This window comes from Amia ocellicauda, chromosome 15, assembly GCF_036373705.1.
Source record: "Amia ocellicauda isolate fAmiCal2 chromosome 15, fAmiCal2.hap1, whole genome shotgun sequence".
Lineage (NCBI taxonomy): Eukaryota > Metazoa > Chordata > Actinopteri > Amiiformes > Amiidae > Amia > Amia ocellicauda.
The window spans coordinates 702,218-722,562 of record NC_089864.1 but is presented as its reverse complement, the minus strand read 5'-3'; the positions used below and the strand labels follow the sequence as shown (position 1 = coordinate 722,562).

The window sequence follows — 20,345 nt, the reverse complement described above, 5'->3', positions numbered from 1 at the left end:
AGTTTACTTTACGGTTCCAAATACTTCTGCCTAATTGATATTTGAAGTTATTGATGCTTGGTTTCTAGTAACAGCTAAAATTGCTTCTGCAATTGCTTCCCAGATGAAAATATGATGGTGTCCTCTGAATCTCGCAGAATGTCAAACACAAGGTTAATTTAAACATTTTTGCACTGTATTTGATTGGAAAACCTTAGAAAAACACATTCAGAGTGTTGTCTTGTTACGTGTTCAGGCACTGAAGCTCTCACACATTGTTAGTAAAGTCATTTTATTACAAGTGAGATACAAGGACCAAAGATCAGCTTTGTATTAATAGTTGACATTGTACAAGAAAAGGAAATTTATAAATCATAATTATGAATATTTACATAAGTTTTAAGTAGCACTTAATTGCTCTCAACTTAAAACAATAATTATCTGCTTTTTAAACTTAACTATTTTTTAAAGCTATTTGCTACAGACTAAAATGTCCCGCCTTTTGTGAAGTCAAACAAATATACATCTATCTAGAGTCAACAAATATGTGGAACTCAAATTACTTTCCCTCTATTTAGTTGTGTGAATTAAAATAGTTTTGATTTAGTCAGGATCACAATCAGTCCAACACTAAGAGATTCTTTTTTTTTTTTTTTTTTTACTATTTTTAAAATAAAGCAGAACATTGGAAAAGGCCACATTGTTACTATTTTACATAGGTTTCAATGATGTTCAGCCTATTCCTATATATTTGATTAATTTATTTGTATAATTAATAGCTAAAACAAAGAAAAAAAAAAAAAACACACACCTTTGGCTATATTCCGTGATCCCTGAAGCATTGTTTTATTACCCCTCCACAGTCAAAGTATCTCTTCACTTTACATAAAGAGGACACATAATTCCAAGACAAGACAGAACAGTTTTGTATATTATTGCAATTGTTATTTTGTAGGATTGTCAATTTCTGTAATATTTATCTCAACGTAAGCAAGATGAAACCCCTGTCCACAGCTCAGCTCCTGGAGGTCCTCCTTCCCTGGAGAATTCTGTTTACCTGTGGCTCTGAACAACCTGTAAGAAACAGGATTACAGAAGTAAGTGGATTTATCTTCTGGGTGATGCCGTCAGCTACACACACACACACGCGCACACCTCCATTTTTCTAGTTTTTATTTTCTCAATGTACTCTGAAATTAAAAGCATAGAACAAAAACAAATTGGAGATAAATCATGGAATCTTTAACAAAATGTAACCCCTTAAGCTGACAAACCCCTCTGGTCCCTTAAAAAGGCACCAACTCCTGTGCTTCTCTTTAATCCCATGTGTACTCCTCACTGTTGTTGCTTACCAAGTGTTTGGCATCCCATGAGAGCGGAGACTCTCAGCTTTCTAAAGATGTGAATCATTCTCTGATGTGAAAAATGTGTTTTTTATACACAAAATGGGGGGGTGGGGAATGCTTAATCTGAGTATGAATACAAAATCTCAGAAAATATTGACAATAACATTCTGGAACCAGACGGTCTACTAATCAAAACGAGAGCAGACACGTTTTGGTAGAAGCGAATGCGTTTGAGAATGAAACACTAGTAGCCAAGAGAATAATCTTTCAAACGATGTGCGCATTGTAGGAATACTGTGTCACTTCTATGCACAGGAGCTGCGTGTAACACTGAAAAATAATGCTTAAGAGGGTGGAGTAACAGTATATAATTCTGAAATGGACATTGTTCAGTTTTTGGTAACAAACTTTTTCTTTAACCTCTGGCAGTTTATTTTCCTTTGTACCATTTCAGGTGATTCACTGGACTTGAACTGCTTACATTTCAATACAAACTGGAAAAATTGGGGTGTTCTAAAACTTTTGACCAGTAGTGTGTGTATATGGCCTCACAGCTCCTGGGATCCTGGTTTGTTTCCAGTGTTGGGTGTCTGTCTGTGTGCAGCGGGTCTGTTCTCCCCGTGTCTGTATGGCTTTCTCTGCGTGAAGCAGTTTCCTCTCACATCCCAAAGACAGGCTGCAAATGCCGTCATTTTGGTATATAAACAGAAACGCTATCTTGCCCAGGTGTGGAGTTATGTATGATGCCATGCTAAGTAAGCTATGCGAGATATTGTTTTACATGCTATGTCTTCTGAAGGTTAGGCCTCATAAAACAAACTTTATTAATGTCAATTTACTAATTGAAAGTAATATACTGTATTTTTAAATTAAAATTTATATTAAGATACAATTTCATTTTTTACAACAGTTGTATGCTCCATGTCTGTGAAAGTGTGAAAAAGTCGTTTGAGGGTTATCATATAATATTATACTTATTAGAATATATATAATATTATCCATCCACTTGCCTATGTATTGTACAGATATGCAGGTATTGTGAAGACTCATTGAGGAATGGCCTCACCTTTCAATAAATAATACTATATCTTAATACAGGTTTTAAAATAGGTTTTATAACACGAAGATCAGTTCAAGCTGTACAGAACTACTAGAATAACCAGTTATTTAGTTTAATTTTAAATTTGCAACTATTTATTGATGCCTGTATTTGTGCATGTGAAGTACAATTGTTATAAACTATAGGCCTACATACAGTATAAGTTAACTTTAATAAGTTACAGTAGGAAATTAAGCATGATAACTTCAGAACTAATCAAAGTAATTACAATAATACTGAATAATGCATAGTAAATACGGGTTCAAATTAAATTAAGAGGCAGAGCAAATTGGATCAGGTTAAAAAAAAAAATTAATTATTAGTTAGTATAATGTTGAAAATCAAGAATTGACAGGTACGACAATTCATATTTAACTGAAATTAAATCTAGCCTACACTTAATCAGATAATACAGTAATATTAATGACAGCGTGTTAGTAAAATATAACTAACAATGCGTAAACATGTTTACAGTTATAAATAAAAGTTTAAACAATAAACACCTCTGTTGTATCTCCCCTTCCATGTGTTGCGTTATAGGCACTGTACTTCTGTCCCTGGACAATATGGCCACTGGAGTGAGCGAGTGCGTGCGTGCGTGAGTGTGAGTGAGTGCTGCCCTGTGATGGCCTGGTGTCCCATCCAGGTGAGCCCTGTGTCTGCCAGGTTGGGCTCTGGTTCACCAAAACCCTCTACAGGATAAAGCGGTGATTGATAATGGATGGAGAGATAGATATATATTTAGAAGGCTATGTGTCTCACAATGTCTGACTAAATCTCATTTTATCAGGTGACATTTTACTCAGGTTGGTCTGTTATAATTACTAACACAAATATGTTTTACCTTAAGCGGTTGGCACCAGAATGCGCCCTGAAAGAGAAAAGAAGTGGAGAGGTCTGTAAGAAATCAGATCTTTGTATCATTCCTGCACAGGAGCAGGATATTGAATAGGATTAGTTTCTGCACAGGAGCTTATTTTCTGTTCCCATTTCAGTGTATCTTTACTTTATGCCACATGCTATTAATTCATTCAAGATTTTTAATGATGTAAAGAAAACTTAAACAGCCATTTAACCATTTTAAGCAGAGCAAAAACAAAACAAAATAAAACTCATTACTATAAATCAATAAACAAAATAATTAAATTAATACATCATGTTTAGCTTGGAATTAAATGTTGAAATTTTCAAATCCACAGCCAATTCTAAATTTAACCATCAAATGTATCACTGACTTGTTACTCACTGTTTAAAGAATACATTAAAGAATAAATGCCTCCAAAGAGCAATTAAAATTAATGTTTTATGGCATGACAAGGTTAAACAGCAGGACAGTCATGTCTTTGCCCCTTCAGCTCTCACCTGTGGATTTCTTCTTGTAGTAGACTCCCCCCGCAGCTGCAATGACAAGACCCAGCACCAGACCAGACGCCCCGATAATCACCTTGTTCCTGTCAGACCCGGGCATCGAGGGATCTGGAACAACGTTTCATTTCAGCCAGTACTTCATTATCAGACACTTCTGAGATTTAACCTTAGTAACAGTGCAGTGGGAAGATATACCAGACCTTTCCCAAAAACGTATATCTCAAACATACTTAAAGCAACAGACCAGACAGGCACGTTCCCACTCCCAATAGTGTCTAAATTAAAAGGACTGCTCCTGGTGTGGCTCAACATCTTACCCCATTTCACCTCTCTGGGCTGAGGAAAGCTGCCGTGCTCCACCTTGCAGGAGATGGTCTCCCCAGACTCTGGCGTGTACTCCAGGTGAGAGTGGATCTGATAGTACCAGTCTCCGTCGGACAGCTCCTCTGTGGACGTCACGTCCGAGCCCACGGTCCGCCCGTTTCTCAGCCAGGTCACCTTGATCGGTTTAGGGTAGAAGCCAAACACACTGCAGACCAGCATGGCCGGGTGCTTCGGACTGAAGGGCTTCTCAGACCGGAGCCGAATGTAGGGTTCAGCTGAAGAATGAAATGGGAAATATGCAAATCAGTGATTGATCCTTCTACATTTCAAACACTCATTCATTTTGTTATAATGTTGTATTAATGTACAGTTGAACGCATAAGTCCCTCCCCACCCCCCTGGTTTTTAGGACCTGCTTCAGTCTCCAAGAGACCTGGGACTGGGGCAGAGGTTCACCTTTCAGCAGGACAATGCTCATAAAAACACACAGACAAGACTACACTGGAGTGGTTTAAACACAAGAATGGCCCAGTCAAAGCCCAGACCTCAATCCAACTGAGAATCTGTGGCAAGACTTGAAAGTTGCCCATCCAACCAGAGGTTCAGCAATTGTGCCAAGAAGAATGGGTTAAAAATTACAGGAGTCGGATGTGCAAGGCTGATAGAGACTTACCCCAAAAGACTCACAGCTGGAATTGAAGAAGTTGGTTCTACAAAGTTTCTCGGTTTCCCCCTGCACTTCTCCAACTCGCCACCAGAGGTCATCACCACCCGAGTTCTAACCCCATGCACCGGTCATTCCACATTCCTCATCCCCAGTGCCCTCCCTCAGCTCCCTCAGCTCCCTCAGCTCTGCCCAGCACCCATGACCCTCCGTCTCCTGCCCTGTGTATAAACCCCCTGGTCACATCTTATTGCTAAATCTAGTCTTCTCTCCAGTTGCTAGTCTCAGTGTTCCCTCTTGTTCATTGATTGCCTGTTCCTTGACCCTCGTGTCCCTCCTGACACGATTCGCCTCCTCGTTAACCCTTGCCTGCCTCCTCGACCTCGCCCTCGGATCCTGCTGGACAGCGCTTCTGCCGGCACTGACCCCCTGTCCCTGGACTCCCTCATCTCCGCACCTGGGTTCCTCACACCCGAGTCACGCCGTTACAGAAGTATTGACTCGGGGGGCGAATACTTATTCGACTAACACATCTCCGTTTTTAAATTAACTTTTGTTTTGCAATAAGCACATTTTACAGCTTCAAGGCGTGTATGTGGGGTTAATCAAAGGGAAAGTATCCCAATAAAATCAGAATTAATTCCAGATTGTAACATAATCCAAAGTGCAAAAGTCCTTGCAAGGTGAATACTAATGCAATCCTCTGTATTAACAACCTCAATAAGGGACAACGAATACAAATAAAAAACACTTATCAAGCAGATTTAATATACCCTAACATTAAACTTCCTTTATGAATACGACTTGCATTCATATTCTTAATATTATGTGTATATATTTTTAACGGAGGATGTTGTTGAGCAGTATTACGATGACGACTTCTACTCCTCTATCGATCTCACAAAAAACAAGGTGTTGAATTTACATTACACAAGGAGAGGTATAAATGAACGTTTACTTTTTCCGACTTCTAATGGAGTCTGTCGCTCACCTGTCTTATCCAGTATGATGTTGTAGTAGAGTCCAGCGTTGGGCTTGCAGTATGCATCCCGGTTAGAGAGGAGTCCTGCCAGCTCAGCTGGATCCTTGTTCAGTCTCTCTGCGTTCTTCACTCCGTGCTCGGTGTAGCCAATGAACTGGTTCAGAGTGCTGTTGTATCGGATGTACTCCAGCTTGTTAAAAATATATCTGTCAATGAACTCCAGGCCATCCAGGCTCTTTGAGCTGAACCGACACTCCCGCTGTGAATGGTGCATATATCCATCTACACGGAAAAACACACATTTCAAAAACAACACATCAATACATACATTTCGTAAGATTAAATGTTAATCAAAGTAAATTAAAAAATGAATATCCCGGGTCTTTAACAAAGCCTAGATGTATAATGAGCCCATTACGGAGTATTAAGTAGTGCGTGATAATATATTGCATTTGAAAAGTACAGTGAAATAAATGTATAATTTGGGTCAGTGGGGTACAATGGCAATGTAAACTTGAATCAACGCAGGACACACTAAAGAGACTATTTCGGTGATGGGGTGTTGAGTGACGTCACAGCTCATAAAATATCAGGTTTAATATTTCAGAAACCATACCGGCACAAACGATGTTTATGGCGGGAAAAACGAATGAAAAAATATTATTTTCAACACATGGGGTGCCAATTTCACGGAGCTATAGATCACGGTTTTAAAATACATAGTTACACTTACATTATGTATGCATTTTAGGAAGATGTTGAAAAAGACTTTTTCTATATAGCACAAGTCTAGGATACAATAACAGATTTCATTTTAATTCAGTAACACTAAAGTTATACGTCCTGTTCAGCTAAAGAAAGTCAAAGGATATGAAAATAACAGGAGTCTTACCAGCTCCAATAGCAAGTGAGAGCACAAGCAGCGCAAACCCGCAGCGCAACGCAGACGCGTCCATCCCTGCAGCACTGAGAGCAGCTGCGCGCACAGCCGCATATACAGCCAGCGCACCGCCAGCGCACCAATCAGCGGCGCCCGGCGGGCCGCGTCATCTGTTACTGGGTAGGGTGGAGCTGTCACTGTGCAGCACAGAGGGTTTGAAAATGTCACAGTGATGTGGTGTATATTAAAAGTCATTAATTATACATTTCGAAAAAAAAATAGCATTTCTGTTATATTATAGGTGAATCTGAAGCAGTGCAATTATTGGTAGGATTGGTGGATCAGCTTTTTCATCCGCCACGATCACGGTGTTCTTCTTATGATTGACAAAATGCACCAGCCTAATAGCCTAAGAGAAACATGCCGATGAAAAGAAAGCAAATGAGTATAGCTGAATTACATTATTTTCAGTTTTAAAAAATGTAAGGATCAAATAATACTGGGGCTGAGGCTGATGTAACAGAACAATCCTGCGTTGGGAGAAGTTCAGCCCTAATGGGAAACCGTGCTAATCATGCAGCTAGCCTTACAGTGAGCACCAAGCTGACCACCACGGTCTCAACAGGAGTTTGCCCAACTGGGGCCCCACAGGAGGAAGGAGTACGGTGGCCCTGAAGTGCAACTGCTGGGGGGGGGAAAAAAAGCAGCTGCAGCAGCATTTTCAGAAGCAATTACGGAAAGGAGGTACATTGTGAATATATTTGACTGACGCCATTGGACAGCAAGCAAGTCACGTCAAACAAGCCTGCTTCTCCGGAATCGGAGAGGGGCGCCAACTGCGCAGAGCACGAAGGCTAAACCATCATATTACTGTGATCTTCGGCTCTCTTTCCACTTTGTGGTGACATATTAATAGAGTTATAGGGATGTACTAAAATGTATTAGAAATGAATGAAAATGTACCTAAACATGTATATTTTCTTATACAAAGACAGTACAGCCTATACTTAAACTCTAATAAGTAAAGGTTCTAATTAGACCTTTTTGGGGTTCCTGGTGTTGATCCTGTGGAGGAACCCTTAAGGTTCTTATTAGAACCTTTTACCAAGGTTCCCTGCAAACAATGATCCTTAAAGAACCTTACATGCATCTTAAATTAACAGTGATCATGATGAAAAGGGGTTATTAAATGATCCCTTGTGTTCACCACGGAGCTCACGGTTTTCGGACAAACTGAGCTACTTGTTTGAATGAGCTACCTTGCAAAAGTAAGCGTGCGCAGTGAACACGCCGCTAAATCTGCCGGTAATAATTATGAACATTTAAAATGATTTTGGCCGTGTTATTTCATAGAGACCAATTTGCTATTTACGCATAGATGACAGGACGAGCTACATAGGGTTTGAAAGCTTCTAATACAGTGTAATAATAGTGTAACGTTAACCCGTCTCTCTTTAACAAGGTTCATTAAATCGTTGGGTCCAGATAACACCAAAAAGTGTAAGTCACAATACCACACAATTATCAATATCTACCACATGTAGGCAATATAAAAAGCTAAAACTGTGCATACATACAATTAGTTAATACAAAAGTATCCCTATTTAAAATTAGCCTGTGAAGGCTTTTGCATTGGTAGCTATTGCGATCTATAAAAACAATAACATATTAAACGAAGATCTAAAACCAATGTGTCGGGTTGAAGGGTGGAGGGCACTGCTTTTCAAGGGGAGGATGGGGATGCTTACGGGTCTCCAGCAGTTACTGCCACAGCAGAAGGTTTATTTGTCATTCGGCGCTTCCTAGATCTCTGCTGGTTTTGCAAACGGCCGGCTTGTGCGCTCTCCCTCAAAAGAGACTAGAGCCTCATTATTGATACATCACCCAATTAGCATAATTCACATCTTCAAGTGCTATTAGTTATAACAACTAAATGGTCAAGGGACACCCCCAGTCATTACAATAGTGTTGAAAAACAGACGAAGCCCATTCGGACGGTCCCTTCTGTCCGACAGGATGAGCTGCTTAATATTTTCAGTCGGGCAGCCCATTGTTTTCAGATACCGGGCAGCTCCTCCTGATAGGGAAGCGCACCGGTCTTGTCTCGGTCTCGGACAAAGAGGACTTGGGATTTTATTTCAAGACCGATCAAGACCACAACTGCGGTAATATCACTAAATTGCCTGTGCATTGTTTAATGTATTTGTTAATTACTGTGATTGGATGTAAAACGTCACGCTTCAAATGCAACCAATAACTTCACTCATTTCTAATTTGACATCATACATCACCACTCCCTGCACCCCAAAAGCGAATGAGGGAGATAGGTGAAGCAGTGGCTGTCTGGAAGATGTCGGCCAAATCAGCTATAATTAAATTTGGTTACCTGAACCACAAAGAGTTTGCTGACCCCTGTCCACTGCCGAAAGCGCCTACAATGGGCACGTGAGAACTGGACCACGGAGCAATGTGTAAGATATTGTTAGAATGTATTTTTCTATGGGAAATTCTGTTCCATCTGGTTCGGTAGAGGAAACAGACTTCCTTCCTTTTATCTAAGTTCCCTGGTAGCCACTGGTAGCCTCTGGTAACCCCTGGTAACCTTATCTGTATGTCCAGAAGACCAAAGGACCCCCCACTTCTAAATTACTTTAGCATAAAGCACCCAAGTCATGGTGGTGGCAAAATGCTATTGGTTGGAAGGAAACCTTATAAAAAGGAAAACAAAGAGAAGTTTATCTCTTAACTTCTTCATTCTGCAATGAGACACAAGACAGAGCTGGAGGGAGAGACAGAGAGAGACACATCGCTTCCTGCCTGACCAGACTGGCCTATAAGCTGTACTGTGAAAGGACAAAGGAGAAAACTTGTATTATCTGTTTCTTACTGTAATCCAGCAGAAGCTTAATATTTCTTATTTTCAGTAATATAATTGAATGATATTAGTTTCCTATTTTTGTCAAAATAAATTATTATCTGTGACTTGACCGCATCTTCCCTCTAAAAAGAATCTTAAAAGAGAAACCAATTGACCTATGAGTTTTCAGTTCGACTATTTATTTAGATTGACTGAAAAACCAAGCATTCAAATTATCTTACAAATGGAAGAAGGTGGCCTGGTCTGATGAATCACGAGTTCAGGGTGTTGACTTGGCCTCCAATTTCCCCAGATCTCAATCCAATCGAGCATCTGTGGGATGTGCTGGACAAACAAGTCCGATCCATGGAGGCCCCACCTCGCAACTTACAGGACTTAAAGGATCTGCTGCTGATGTCTTGGTGCCAGATACCACAGCACACCTTCAGAGGTCTAGTGGAGTCCATGCCTCGATGGGTCAGGGCTGTTTTGGGACCTACACAAGATTAGGCAGCTGGTCATGATGTTATGTCTGATCGGTGTGTATATGTATGTGTGGCAATAAAAGGGAATGTGGATCTTTCAGATTTGAGAGGTGCCTATGTCTGCATGTTCCACGTTTTATCTTAAGTGTATCATGTAGTGTGGCACTGGTCTGGTCTTGACCCGGTCTCGCCCTGCCTTGGTCTTGGTCTTGACTCGGTCTCGACCCCTCAAAGTCTTGGTCTTATCTAGGTCTCGATACACTCTCGTCTTGGTCGTGACTTGGACCCTGTTCACACATATTAGGCCGGCTCTGGGCGCCTCAAATTTTGTCCGGCTTTTTTTAGACACCCCGTTCACACTTGGGGTTTAGGAGCCTCAGTGCGTCACATATGCAGACGAAAAGCCGGCCTAAACGAAATGCATGCTGGGAATAAACATCTGCTCAAACAAACCAGTGACGCAGGACATTAGGTCAGATTACAGGTGTATGCGCTGTATTTATAATCACTACTTATTAATACTGATATATATAGGCTATTGTTCGGTTCTATATTTTCTTTTAAAGTAATCTTAAGCCTTTGCAGCCGAAGCTTTCTAAATTAATTAAAAATGTGCTGGTTCAATGGGGAATCTAATTCATATATTTCTCTTTTCAAATGTCTATCTTCGGTTCTGCAAGTCTAAAAGTGCTGTTATACAATCCACCCGAAAGCAAAGCACCTTTATTAGGACATCAGCATTAAATCACAAGAAATCGTGTGCACTGAAAGCAGCCTCTGTGACACGTCTATAGTTTTATCTTCAGACAGCAGTGCTGCACTCCCTGCGGTTTGTGTTTTAACTTCATCTTCATCCATTTCTGCATCGGCCCAGTTGTCTCCTCTAACGCCGGCATTTGTGATTGTACTGCTCAGCTCAATATAACTGCATAGTAAATAGCCGGCCTCGGGTAAGTGAATAAAGTTATGGTCCCATTCACAATGCAATTTCCACGTGTAAAATGCATGCTGTTAAAGAAAAAAACAATAGCAAGTTTACCAGCTACACACTTTTATTTTAATCGACCCAGTAGTTTGAACTGTTTACATCATTATAACTCACTACTTAGCCTAGACTTTTTTAATATATATAAAGATGTGAGCTAGCAAAATGTATGTGTACATGTAAGGTTATAGATCAATATGACATTCAAACAATATAGAGACAATACTGTGTGTCCTGTCAGCAGTGTAGCTGTGTCGGTGCTGGTGTTTATTCTGTTTATTCTGTGTTTATTGTGTTTATTCTGTGTTTATTGTGTTTATTGTGTTTACTCTGTGTTTATTGTGTTTATTCTGTGTTTATTGTGTTTATTGTGTTTACTCTGTGTTTATTCCGCGTGTCTTTGACTCAGACACACAGTCTCTGGGGGCGGGGCTTGAGTTGCATCACACGCAGACGCCCAAGGCCCGGCGCGTCACAGTCACATTTAGGTCGGCATTAGGCCGCCTCAAAAGATTTATGCCGGGTCAAAAAGCAGGACTAGCCTAAATCTATGACCCCGTCAGCACCGGCCTAAATCTCAAGTGTGAACGGGGTCTTGGTCTCGGTTTATTTGAAGAAGCCAATATAACAAAGCTTAAGGTTCCCAACAGGTTTTGTACAGAACACTACAGACAGGACATGGTTTTAAAGCTAATGTTAAGCAGAAAAGTACATTCAGTATAAAACGTGTAGAATTAAGATAAGTTAGACAATGCAAAAGTCCTTTTTAAAATAAAAATAGTATTTTATATTAATTAGTTATTTTTAATTGTTTCTTAGATTGTTTGGAGTTATTCATATTTGTCACAGCCTTCTCTCAAATTGTGCATTTCCCAAAATAGCTCAGTAATACTGTCAACTGCTTTTTCTGATCGATTTTTTACCAATGTTTACTATAAGTGCTTAACAATAATAATAAAAATGTATGATTTATGTTTTCAATACATTGCCTTGTAATAATTAAGTACAATTTAGTAAATCTGGCAACTTAAAAACCCTATTCTGTCTCCGCTTCCCTTTATAATGTAGTCTGTTGGTACCTGAAATTTTATTGCAATGACTATTACTGTAAAAAAACTGATTGCACTACTTATGTTAACAACTTTACTTTCATTGCAGATACCATGTATTGCGTCTTTTGCGGTGAACAAGTGGCTGACAACACTGACAAATGTGCATCTTGTGGAAGGAATCAAACGGAGATAATTGAATCTTCTCAACAATTAATACCATCTACCTCTGATGATTTAATTAAACGGTATTTCCATGAAGGCCATACCTATGATGTCTTATTGGATTTACTTTTCACTGTCCATGGAATTACTTGCAGTTTGCGTACATTAAAGAACAGGTTAAAGAGCCTTGGGTTAACTCGAAGAAGTAACTTCACCTTTAAAAGATGTGAGAAATGCCATTGTGTGCGAGTTGCAAGGCCCGGGACAACTCTTTGTGCAATAACCAATGTGGCAGGTATTAAAACAGAAATATAAGATAAATGTTAAATGCAGTGAGGTTATGAGATGCTATCTGAACATAATCCAGTAGGAACTCAACTGAGAAGACGCCGTACATTTGTTCGTAGTAGTTATCATTCACTTGGTCCAAACTATGTATGGCATGTGAATGGCTACGACAAGCTTAAACCTTTTGGCTTTGCACTGAGTGGATGCATTGATGGCTTCTCAAGTCATATTATGTAGCTTGTGTGTGGACCTACAAACAATGACCCTGCTGTAATTGCAAATAATTTTCTTTGCTACGTACAATCTGTTGGCTTGGTCTCAATGAGATTGAAGACAGACTGTGGAACTGAGAATGGAACAATTGCAGCAATTCAGTGTACGCTTCAATCTGATCACACAGACTATCACTCAGGGTCAGCGAGCCACATCTACGGTAGTTTAATTAACAATCAGAGAATAGAGTCATGGTGGTCCTCATTCAGAAAAGGCAGGTACGACCATTTCCTTTTTATAGTACATGTGCAAGTATTGTGCAGTGTAATGTGTGAATAATGCTGGGGGTTCTGTAAAATATAATTATTAATGTCAATTATTCAGAACTGTGCTGCATGCCTTGTTTTCTATCTACCCGTATCTCCTGCTACTCCACAACTCGCATTTAGTTCAAGACACTGATACTAACCTATCGAGCCCTTGACCAAACTGGAGCTTCAGCAGGCATCAGCGGAGGATCCCCTCTTTTGCACCCTGTGCTCCTTTATCACGGGTGGCTGGCCAGCCCAGGTACCCGATGAGCTAGCACCATTCGCCAGGGTCGAGGAGGAGCTGTCATGCTGGAATGATGCCTGCGTGGCCTGTGGTCACTGTTCAGTTGTGCCAAGCGCTCTACATGCAAGAGTGCTGGCTGTGGTTCACGAAGGCCACCTGGGCATCGTCAAGCTGAAGCAGCGGTGTCGGGACCTCATGTGGTGGCCTGGTATCGACCACAATGTTGAGGCACTTGTCAAGGACTGTACAGCCTGCTTACTCAGCGGGAAAACCGGCCAGCCAGCCCCGCCACCCTGCACACCGCACCCCACTGATTCGATCTAAACCCTGGGAGCACATATAGATGGACATCTGTTTGGAAATACATGGTGTTCCCCATAACCAGCGCTACCTTGTGGTCATTTATGATCTCCATTCTAAATGGCCTGAGGTGTTTCCGAATGGCTTGGTCACCTCTCAGGCCATAATCAACATTTTAGACATCGTCATCTCCCGCTGGGGGCTGCCCCAGGCCATTACTACTGACAATGGGCCATAGTTCGTTTCTGCGGAGTTCAATGCTTTCCTCAGCGACAAGGGGATCAAGCACATCCGCACTGCCGTATATCACCCACAGGCCAACAGAGGGGTCGAGCGGTTTAATCAAACCCTAAAGAATGGCATTCGAGCACATCTGGCCCAAGCCTGCACATTCCAGACAGCTCTACTTCAGACCCTCCTGCACTACAGAGCGACACAGCACTCCACCACAGGGGTCTCACCAGCACTGTAATGTTGGGACGAGAGTTGCCACTGCCACTGAATAGACTGCCTCCACCAAAGCCGCACCTTCCTGCGCCTGCTGCTCACACCAGGGTTTGCCAGCGCCAGCATCGCATGAAGCAACAGTTCGACAATTAAGCCATCAGCTATACGTGTCTCGAACTGGGTCAGGGCTAAGTGGCCCCACCGTAGTAATAAGTTCCAGACCTTCTGGTCTTTGCCAATGCATGTAAGCAGCCAGCTGGGACCAGACACTTTTCAGCTTCAGGACGGGTCCCAGTGGCACGCTAGCCAACTGCATAAACTGCCACCTCCAGCACCTCAGCCAGTACCTTTTGGCCACCATGGAACTGCTTTCTGGCCCTCTGGTTCTGATGCCGTCAACGATACTGGTGGCCCAGTGCCTGCTGTGCCTATTCGGCCCGGCCTGTAGGAGTTCGAAAGAGCCCAGGTCACCTGCAGGACTTTGTGACCTCCTTCCACACCTCAACTTGGGGCGGGGAAGGGGGGAAAATGTTATGTACTTTGTTCCATTTTACGACTGGCGTGTTTTACTGCATCGGTAACGTTAGTTGCCGTAACTGAGTGTGCATGCAGGGTTGACGGCAGAGTGACCTTGCTAAACAGCGGTCAATAAATACTCAGTGAGTTCACCTGAATTACGTTTTAATCGGTTTCTTATGCCATAACATTATCATGACGTGGTATTGATGAGACAGGTATACATTATCCTGTTACAAGAACTTTATTGAATACTGTCCACAAAGTATTAAAAAATATATTAATTTAATAAAATGTAAAATATTGACTACTTCAATATGACATATTCGCACAATAATACACACAGTTAGATCCATTTGTTTTAATTTTTTTATGTATATATTGTTCCAGAGTGAAGTGTCCACTTCTGGGTCTTAGACTCTCAGTCCCTTTACTTAGCCTCACATTGCAGGACATGCTTCACTTGCTAAAAATAAATCTGAATTAATGTCTTCACTAAACCATTCACTGACATCTGATTCTTTGGAATGGAATATATTCAACACTGTTTTTGAAATACAAATATTATTTTTGTCATAAAATATAAGACCCTTTTTCACATAATCTTCCCATCCATCAATGAGGGAGAGTAATGTTGCTGTCAGGTCTTCATCATGAACCTCACCACTAGATGCCGCCCGAGTCAGTTTTCCCCTCCCGGCTTCAAGGTCATAAGCACCTCATGATTAAATTATTCCCCTGGCTCCCTGTCAATCAGCAGCTCATTATTGCATCATCACTATCATTGACTTCACCTGCAGCTCATCAACACCTGTATAAATACCCTCTTCTCCCAACACACCCTGCAAAGTCTTGTTTGCATTTTGTGACAACTCTGGGCATTTCCCCGTATTTTCTTCTCTAGGTGTACCAGACCCTGCTTGTTTTGGATCTTGTCTTTGGATCTCCTACGTTACCCTGTTTGTATCATCAATTGACCTCCTGTCCATCCCTTTGACAATGACTTCTGGATTCCCCCACTACTTGTTTGCCTGATAACTCCCTTTCTCTCCTTTTACCTGCTTGTCTTGCTTCTGGTCTGTTCCCATTCACAGATCTGGCAGTTGCCCTTCAGGGCCCTCCATGTCAATGCACTGTAACTCAACAGGAAAAGGGGTCTCCAGTCGCCTAAGCTGTACTGACTGGCATGCTGTCTGCTATTATGGGTGGGCCTCGGCTCTGCTCCATCAAAGTAGTCGATCTCCCCGGCCTGTCCAACACGGTGGTAGATCTCCTCTCATGAGGAGGACCCCCGGTATTGGAATGGTGCCTCCAAGCCCAGCAGGTGTGGAACCGCTTTGGTAGGGCAGTGGTGGATCTCTTTGCCTCAAAAGAGTCCACTCATTGCCTGCTATGATTCTCCATCCAAAACCACTATGGAACCCTTGGGACCTTACCAGTCCGCTGGTTTAGTTAAAAGGTATCCTCTCTCCCATTGAGTAGTGTTCAATTTAAAGATTGCATATGCAACCCCGGTTATCTTAAAAAGAGAACACTACCCAAGATTTAGAAGGTTGATTGGGGATAGACGCAGGTTGAGAGAATGTTAAATTCCCCCCCCAGTATTGATAAGGTGCCCTCCAATTCTGAAACAAAACATATGCCCCTGCCAGGGGATTAAATTTACTTTTTTGGCCACTAGCCACTGTGTCTGGTAGAAGGAAAAAACATACCAGCCTCTTGGTATTTTTACCAGCCAAAGGCAAACATCACCAGAAATGCATGAGGGTGCGTACATGTGTCGTGAACATGTTAGAACATGACATTTATTCAGGTATTTAATCAATCACCATAACAAAAGCTAATTGCACACCTGTATAGACTCTTAGACAGGTGCATATGAGGGAAAAGGATCTGGACAGAAAAACATGCTCCCACACACTGTTTCTACTTGCAAGTGTTATAAGGTCTTTGATCAAAACATCACATTCTATTGAATTATAACACTTGGTAGAAGAGACTGTGCGGGAGCATCTTTTTCAAATTAATCAATCACATATGCAATAACATGGCAGCTAATGGGGATCTGTATCAACACACTAAACTAACACATGAGAAGGGGTGTTATATAGTGACACACTTTCGCTCTTCATGCTCCTCTTCCTCTTCACTGCTACTCCCTTCTCTGGGTTTCTGCAAGTCATTAAAAGTCATTACATTTCAAAATATTTTCTTAAGGCCCTTAAAAGTCATTAAAATGAATGTTGTTGTCATTAAAAGTCATTGTTTATAAGCTGCAATGTAAAAGTCTGTTTCTCTCTCTCATCTGGACTCTGACTACTGCTCTCTCATCAGTGCATACTCGTACACCTGCCGAGAGAGGTCCTTTGGATTGGGTAAAAAATATAATGTCTAGGGATGATTGATTCCATTGATCAATACCATACCATCTTCTGCAGCTGCACAAACGCCAGCAAACAGACTGCAAGTTTCTCTTCAGCAAGATCTCAGCTACGCAGCAAAAAATGCACGTCTCTATCACAAATTGTTTCCCCATAAATTAATAAATCATAATTGATTAATACTTATCTGACACAACAACTTTGTTAAATATCTATGTAAAAATGCATGATTAGAAGCCGTATGGAAATGGCATAATAACAGCAGGCCTGTCAACTCTTGTATTATTATTGTTGCACGACATTATCACAATGTTTTGTCACAGTTTCAAATTAACGATAAAGGTTGTGACTATTTGTTTATAAAGGAATACTTTGCAATTACTTCTGTAACTGACTGACCAGTATCTTTTTCAATGGTTATACATTTTCATTCAATTGCCAGTTTAGCAATGTGAGCTGCAATGAAAATGCCTTAACATTAGCGTCCTTGTGGCAATGCTTTCTGGTCACAACAGCGAAATACAAAATGGATAAGACCTCTCTATCTAGCTAATTTATACAGTCTACTTGACTGAACGACTGACTTTTCCAAACCACACTCAACACACAGACTGCTGTTCTACGTTCGAGTTACAGCAGATAAGAAAATAGCAGCAATAGCTGGATGAGTATGTCACCGCCTATGGGGGGCGTAGGGGTGACACGCTCACGACCACGCCACCTCTTTTGTTTGAGGAGAGAGGACCTCGCACCACACAGAAGGCAAGGTCACAAAAAAGTAACAATTTATTATATATAGCTAGAACAGGGCATGAAGACTGTACTAGCACAGAACCCTAGGAAGTTGGCATCCCTAAAACTTATTAAGATGTCTTTTTTTTTTAATGGGCATATAAAACACTAAAACCCTACCCAGAATAATGAGAAAAGAAAAGACTAAATAGAATTAAAAAACCCAATTTCCTAATATAAAACACAGAAAGCAACGTCAAAGTTTCACAGTCTCTTCTGTTCACAATAGCTGACACCACACGGAAGGACCCCCCTTCCTCTCGGAGAAAAGGAGTCTCTCTGCAGCTGGGTTGGAACCCCGTCGACCAACTGGGACCCCAACAGGCTCCGTATCATGCGCTGTCATCCCCAGCGATCCAGTGTCCGTTGTTCCCAAAGCTTCCTTTATAATCCGTGCTTCGCCGTTCACTGCTTTCCCAGCCTTCACTCACTCTGCCGTCACTCCAGTGCTGCTGCTTGTTTCCGCTCTCCGCCAGATGTCCTGCTCATTAGTCCACTGCTCTCTTCCAAATGACCATTTCCCTGGGATAAATACTAAACAGAGACATAGGGACACAGGAAAAAGCGACCAATGAGAAGCGTGCAGGTTAGTCCATGTGAGAATGTGGTCTGGCAGCTTGCGCTTGGCAACAAAAACAATTAATTAATTAAACCAATAATCAATAACAATAAGGAAGTAAAAAAGAACATACTTCATAACTAAAACAATCATGAATAATAAACAGTGCACAACACAATAATTAAATAAAAAAGAGTGATAATAAGTAAATAAATAAGTGATTAATTAATGCTAATGGCCAGTCACGCCCCACCCGTGACATATGTAATATGAATGTGTTTGTTGCTCTTCTTTCTTTTTCTGTCATTGCTAGTTTCACAGAAGGGTGTTTGGCTTTTAGGTGGGTTAACATAGCAGCTGTAGATCTGTGGTAGTTTCATTGCACTGCACATATTGTACACGTATGTGCTTCTCTGTAAGGAAGACATGGGGCGCGTTGTAGCGCAGATTTCCGCAGACATGCGCAGACCTGCTGAATTCCACCGATTGTGCTTGGGGATTTGGAATTTGTCGAGGCAACTATTATAATTCGAAAACACTTTGATTAAAAAGTCAGTAAGATACCAACACTACAATGTCAACAAATTAATTCGTATTTTGAAACATATCGATCAATACACTAGGAGAAATTAAAACAAGTGGAGTCCCGTATACTTGTTGGCTACCCGCCAAAGTGGCTGGTAAGATTGACAGATTGACTACATCTACCCGCATTTGGCGGGTGGCGGGTGCTAATTTTATTCCCTGGTCCCTGCGCTTGGGAGTTCAGACTCCAGGCACAGAGGAAGTTCGTTTTGCAGATTTGATCTAAGCTACCTTTGGGTAGTATTCTCTTTTTCAGATAACCATGCTTGCATACGCAACCTATTGATTTTGTTGTTTTATTTCGTGTTGTATTTCTATTCTAACTAATAGACTGCATAGTGGGCTTGGACAGGGGCCAGGAGATTGTATAATGACCAATCCTTTATGTGCTATGTGTGTTTAGTCAGTGAGATTGATTACTAAACAAGTGTGTGAGCGTAGTAGAGAGACAGGAGTTCTCTAGTGTCTTGTGTTCAATGTGAGTACATGCTGTGACCTTTAGCCTGTAAGATATTATTTGTTAGACTATATTTGTCTATGGGAAATTCTATACCATCTGGTTTGGTAGAGGAAACAGACCTCCTCCCTTTTATCTGGTAGCCCTGGTAGCCTCTGGTAGCCCCTGGTAACCTTATCTGTCCAGAAGACCAACAGGGACCTGTCCTCTAATTGGCTCCTAGTCAAATTCGAAATGACCCCCACTTCTGAATTACTTTAGCATAAGGCACCCAAGTCATGGTGGTGGCAAAATGGTATTGGTTGGAAGGAAACCTTATAAAAGGGAAAACAAAGAGAATTTGAGTTTCTCTTAACTTCTTCATCCTGCAACGAGAGACAAGACAGAGCTGGAGAGGAGAGACAGAGAGAGACACACCGCTTCCTGCCTGACCAGACTGGCCTATAAGCTGTACTGTGAGGAGAAAGAAGAAAATGGGTATTATCTGTTTCTTACTGTAATCCAGCAGAAGCTTAATATTACTTATTTTCAGTAATATAATTGAATGATATTAGTTTCCTATTTTTGTCAAAATAAATGATTATTGCACATCTGTGTCTTGACCGCATCTTCCCTCTAAAAAGAATCTTAAAAGAGAAACCAATTGACCTATGAGTTTTCAGTTCAACTATTTATTTAGATAGACTGAAAAACCAAGCATTCAAATTATCTTACAAATGGAAGAAGGTGGCCTGGTCTGATGAATCACGAGTTCAAGGTGTTGACTTGGCCTCCAAATTCCCCAGATCTCAATCCAATCGAGCATCTGTGGGATGACTGACTGAAAAACCAAGCATTTCCAAATTCTCTTACAAGCCTGTGCAGGATGCTGATCAGAACCTGAAGCTCAGAGCAACAGTGGTTACTGCACCTGTTTTATAAAGCACACTGTAGGACTGGCCAGAATATTCATTGAGGTTTGATGGAACCCTAATGAGACTTTGATGGATGGAGTGTCATTTTTTGATTTGGGTTGAACTTGCTTGGCTGAGGGAATTATTACCTGGGCATGGATGAGGCAGACCCCTCC

The 20,345-nt window shown here is 41.2% G+C and overlaps 1 protein-coding gene across 1 annotated transcript; it reads right to left on the bottom strand.

The window, feature by feature from the left end:
- Positions 1 to 254: 254 nt before the first annotated feature.
- LOC136711124 (H-2 class II histocompatibility antigen, I-E beta chain) lies at positions 255 to 6,803 on the bottom strand. The gene is made up of 6 exons (XM_066687160.1): positions 6,655 to 6,803; positions 5,772 to 6,044; positions 4,110 to 4,391; positions 3,787 to 3,900; positions 3,269 to 3,295; positions 255 to 1,053 (listed from the first exon to the last, which is right to left on the bottom strand). Exons 1-5 carry the CDS (start codon positions 6,716 to 6,718, stop codon positions 3,270 to 3,272), a joined length of 759 nt encoding a protein of 252 aa, XP_066543257.1. The 5' UTR covers positions 6,719 to 6,803; the 3' UTR covers positions 255 to 1,053; position 3,269.
- Positions 6,804 to 20,345: the final 13,542 nt, after the last annotated feature.

What these genes read in the sequence shown, in the direction of transcription:
- LOC136711124 (XM_066687160.1), bottom strand. Translation starts at nt 6,718, where the DNA reads ATGGACGCGTCTGCGTTGCGCTGCGGGTTTGCGCTGCTTGTGCTCTCA. An exon ending in GCCCAGAGAGGTGAAATGGG is followed by an intron (nt 3,901 to 4,109) that starts GTAAGATGTTGA and finishes ACGTTGTTCCAG; the next exon opens with ATCCCTCGATGCCCGGGTCT. An exon ending in CTACAAGAAGAAATCCACAG is followed by an intron (nt 3,296 to 3,786) that starts GTGAGAGCTGAA and finishes TTTCTCTTTCAG; the next exon opens with GGCGCATTCTGGTGCCAACC.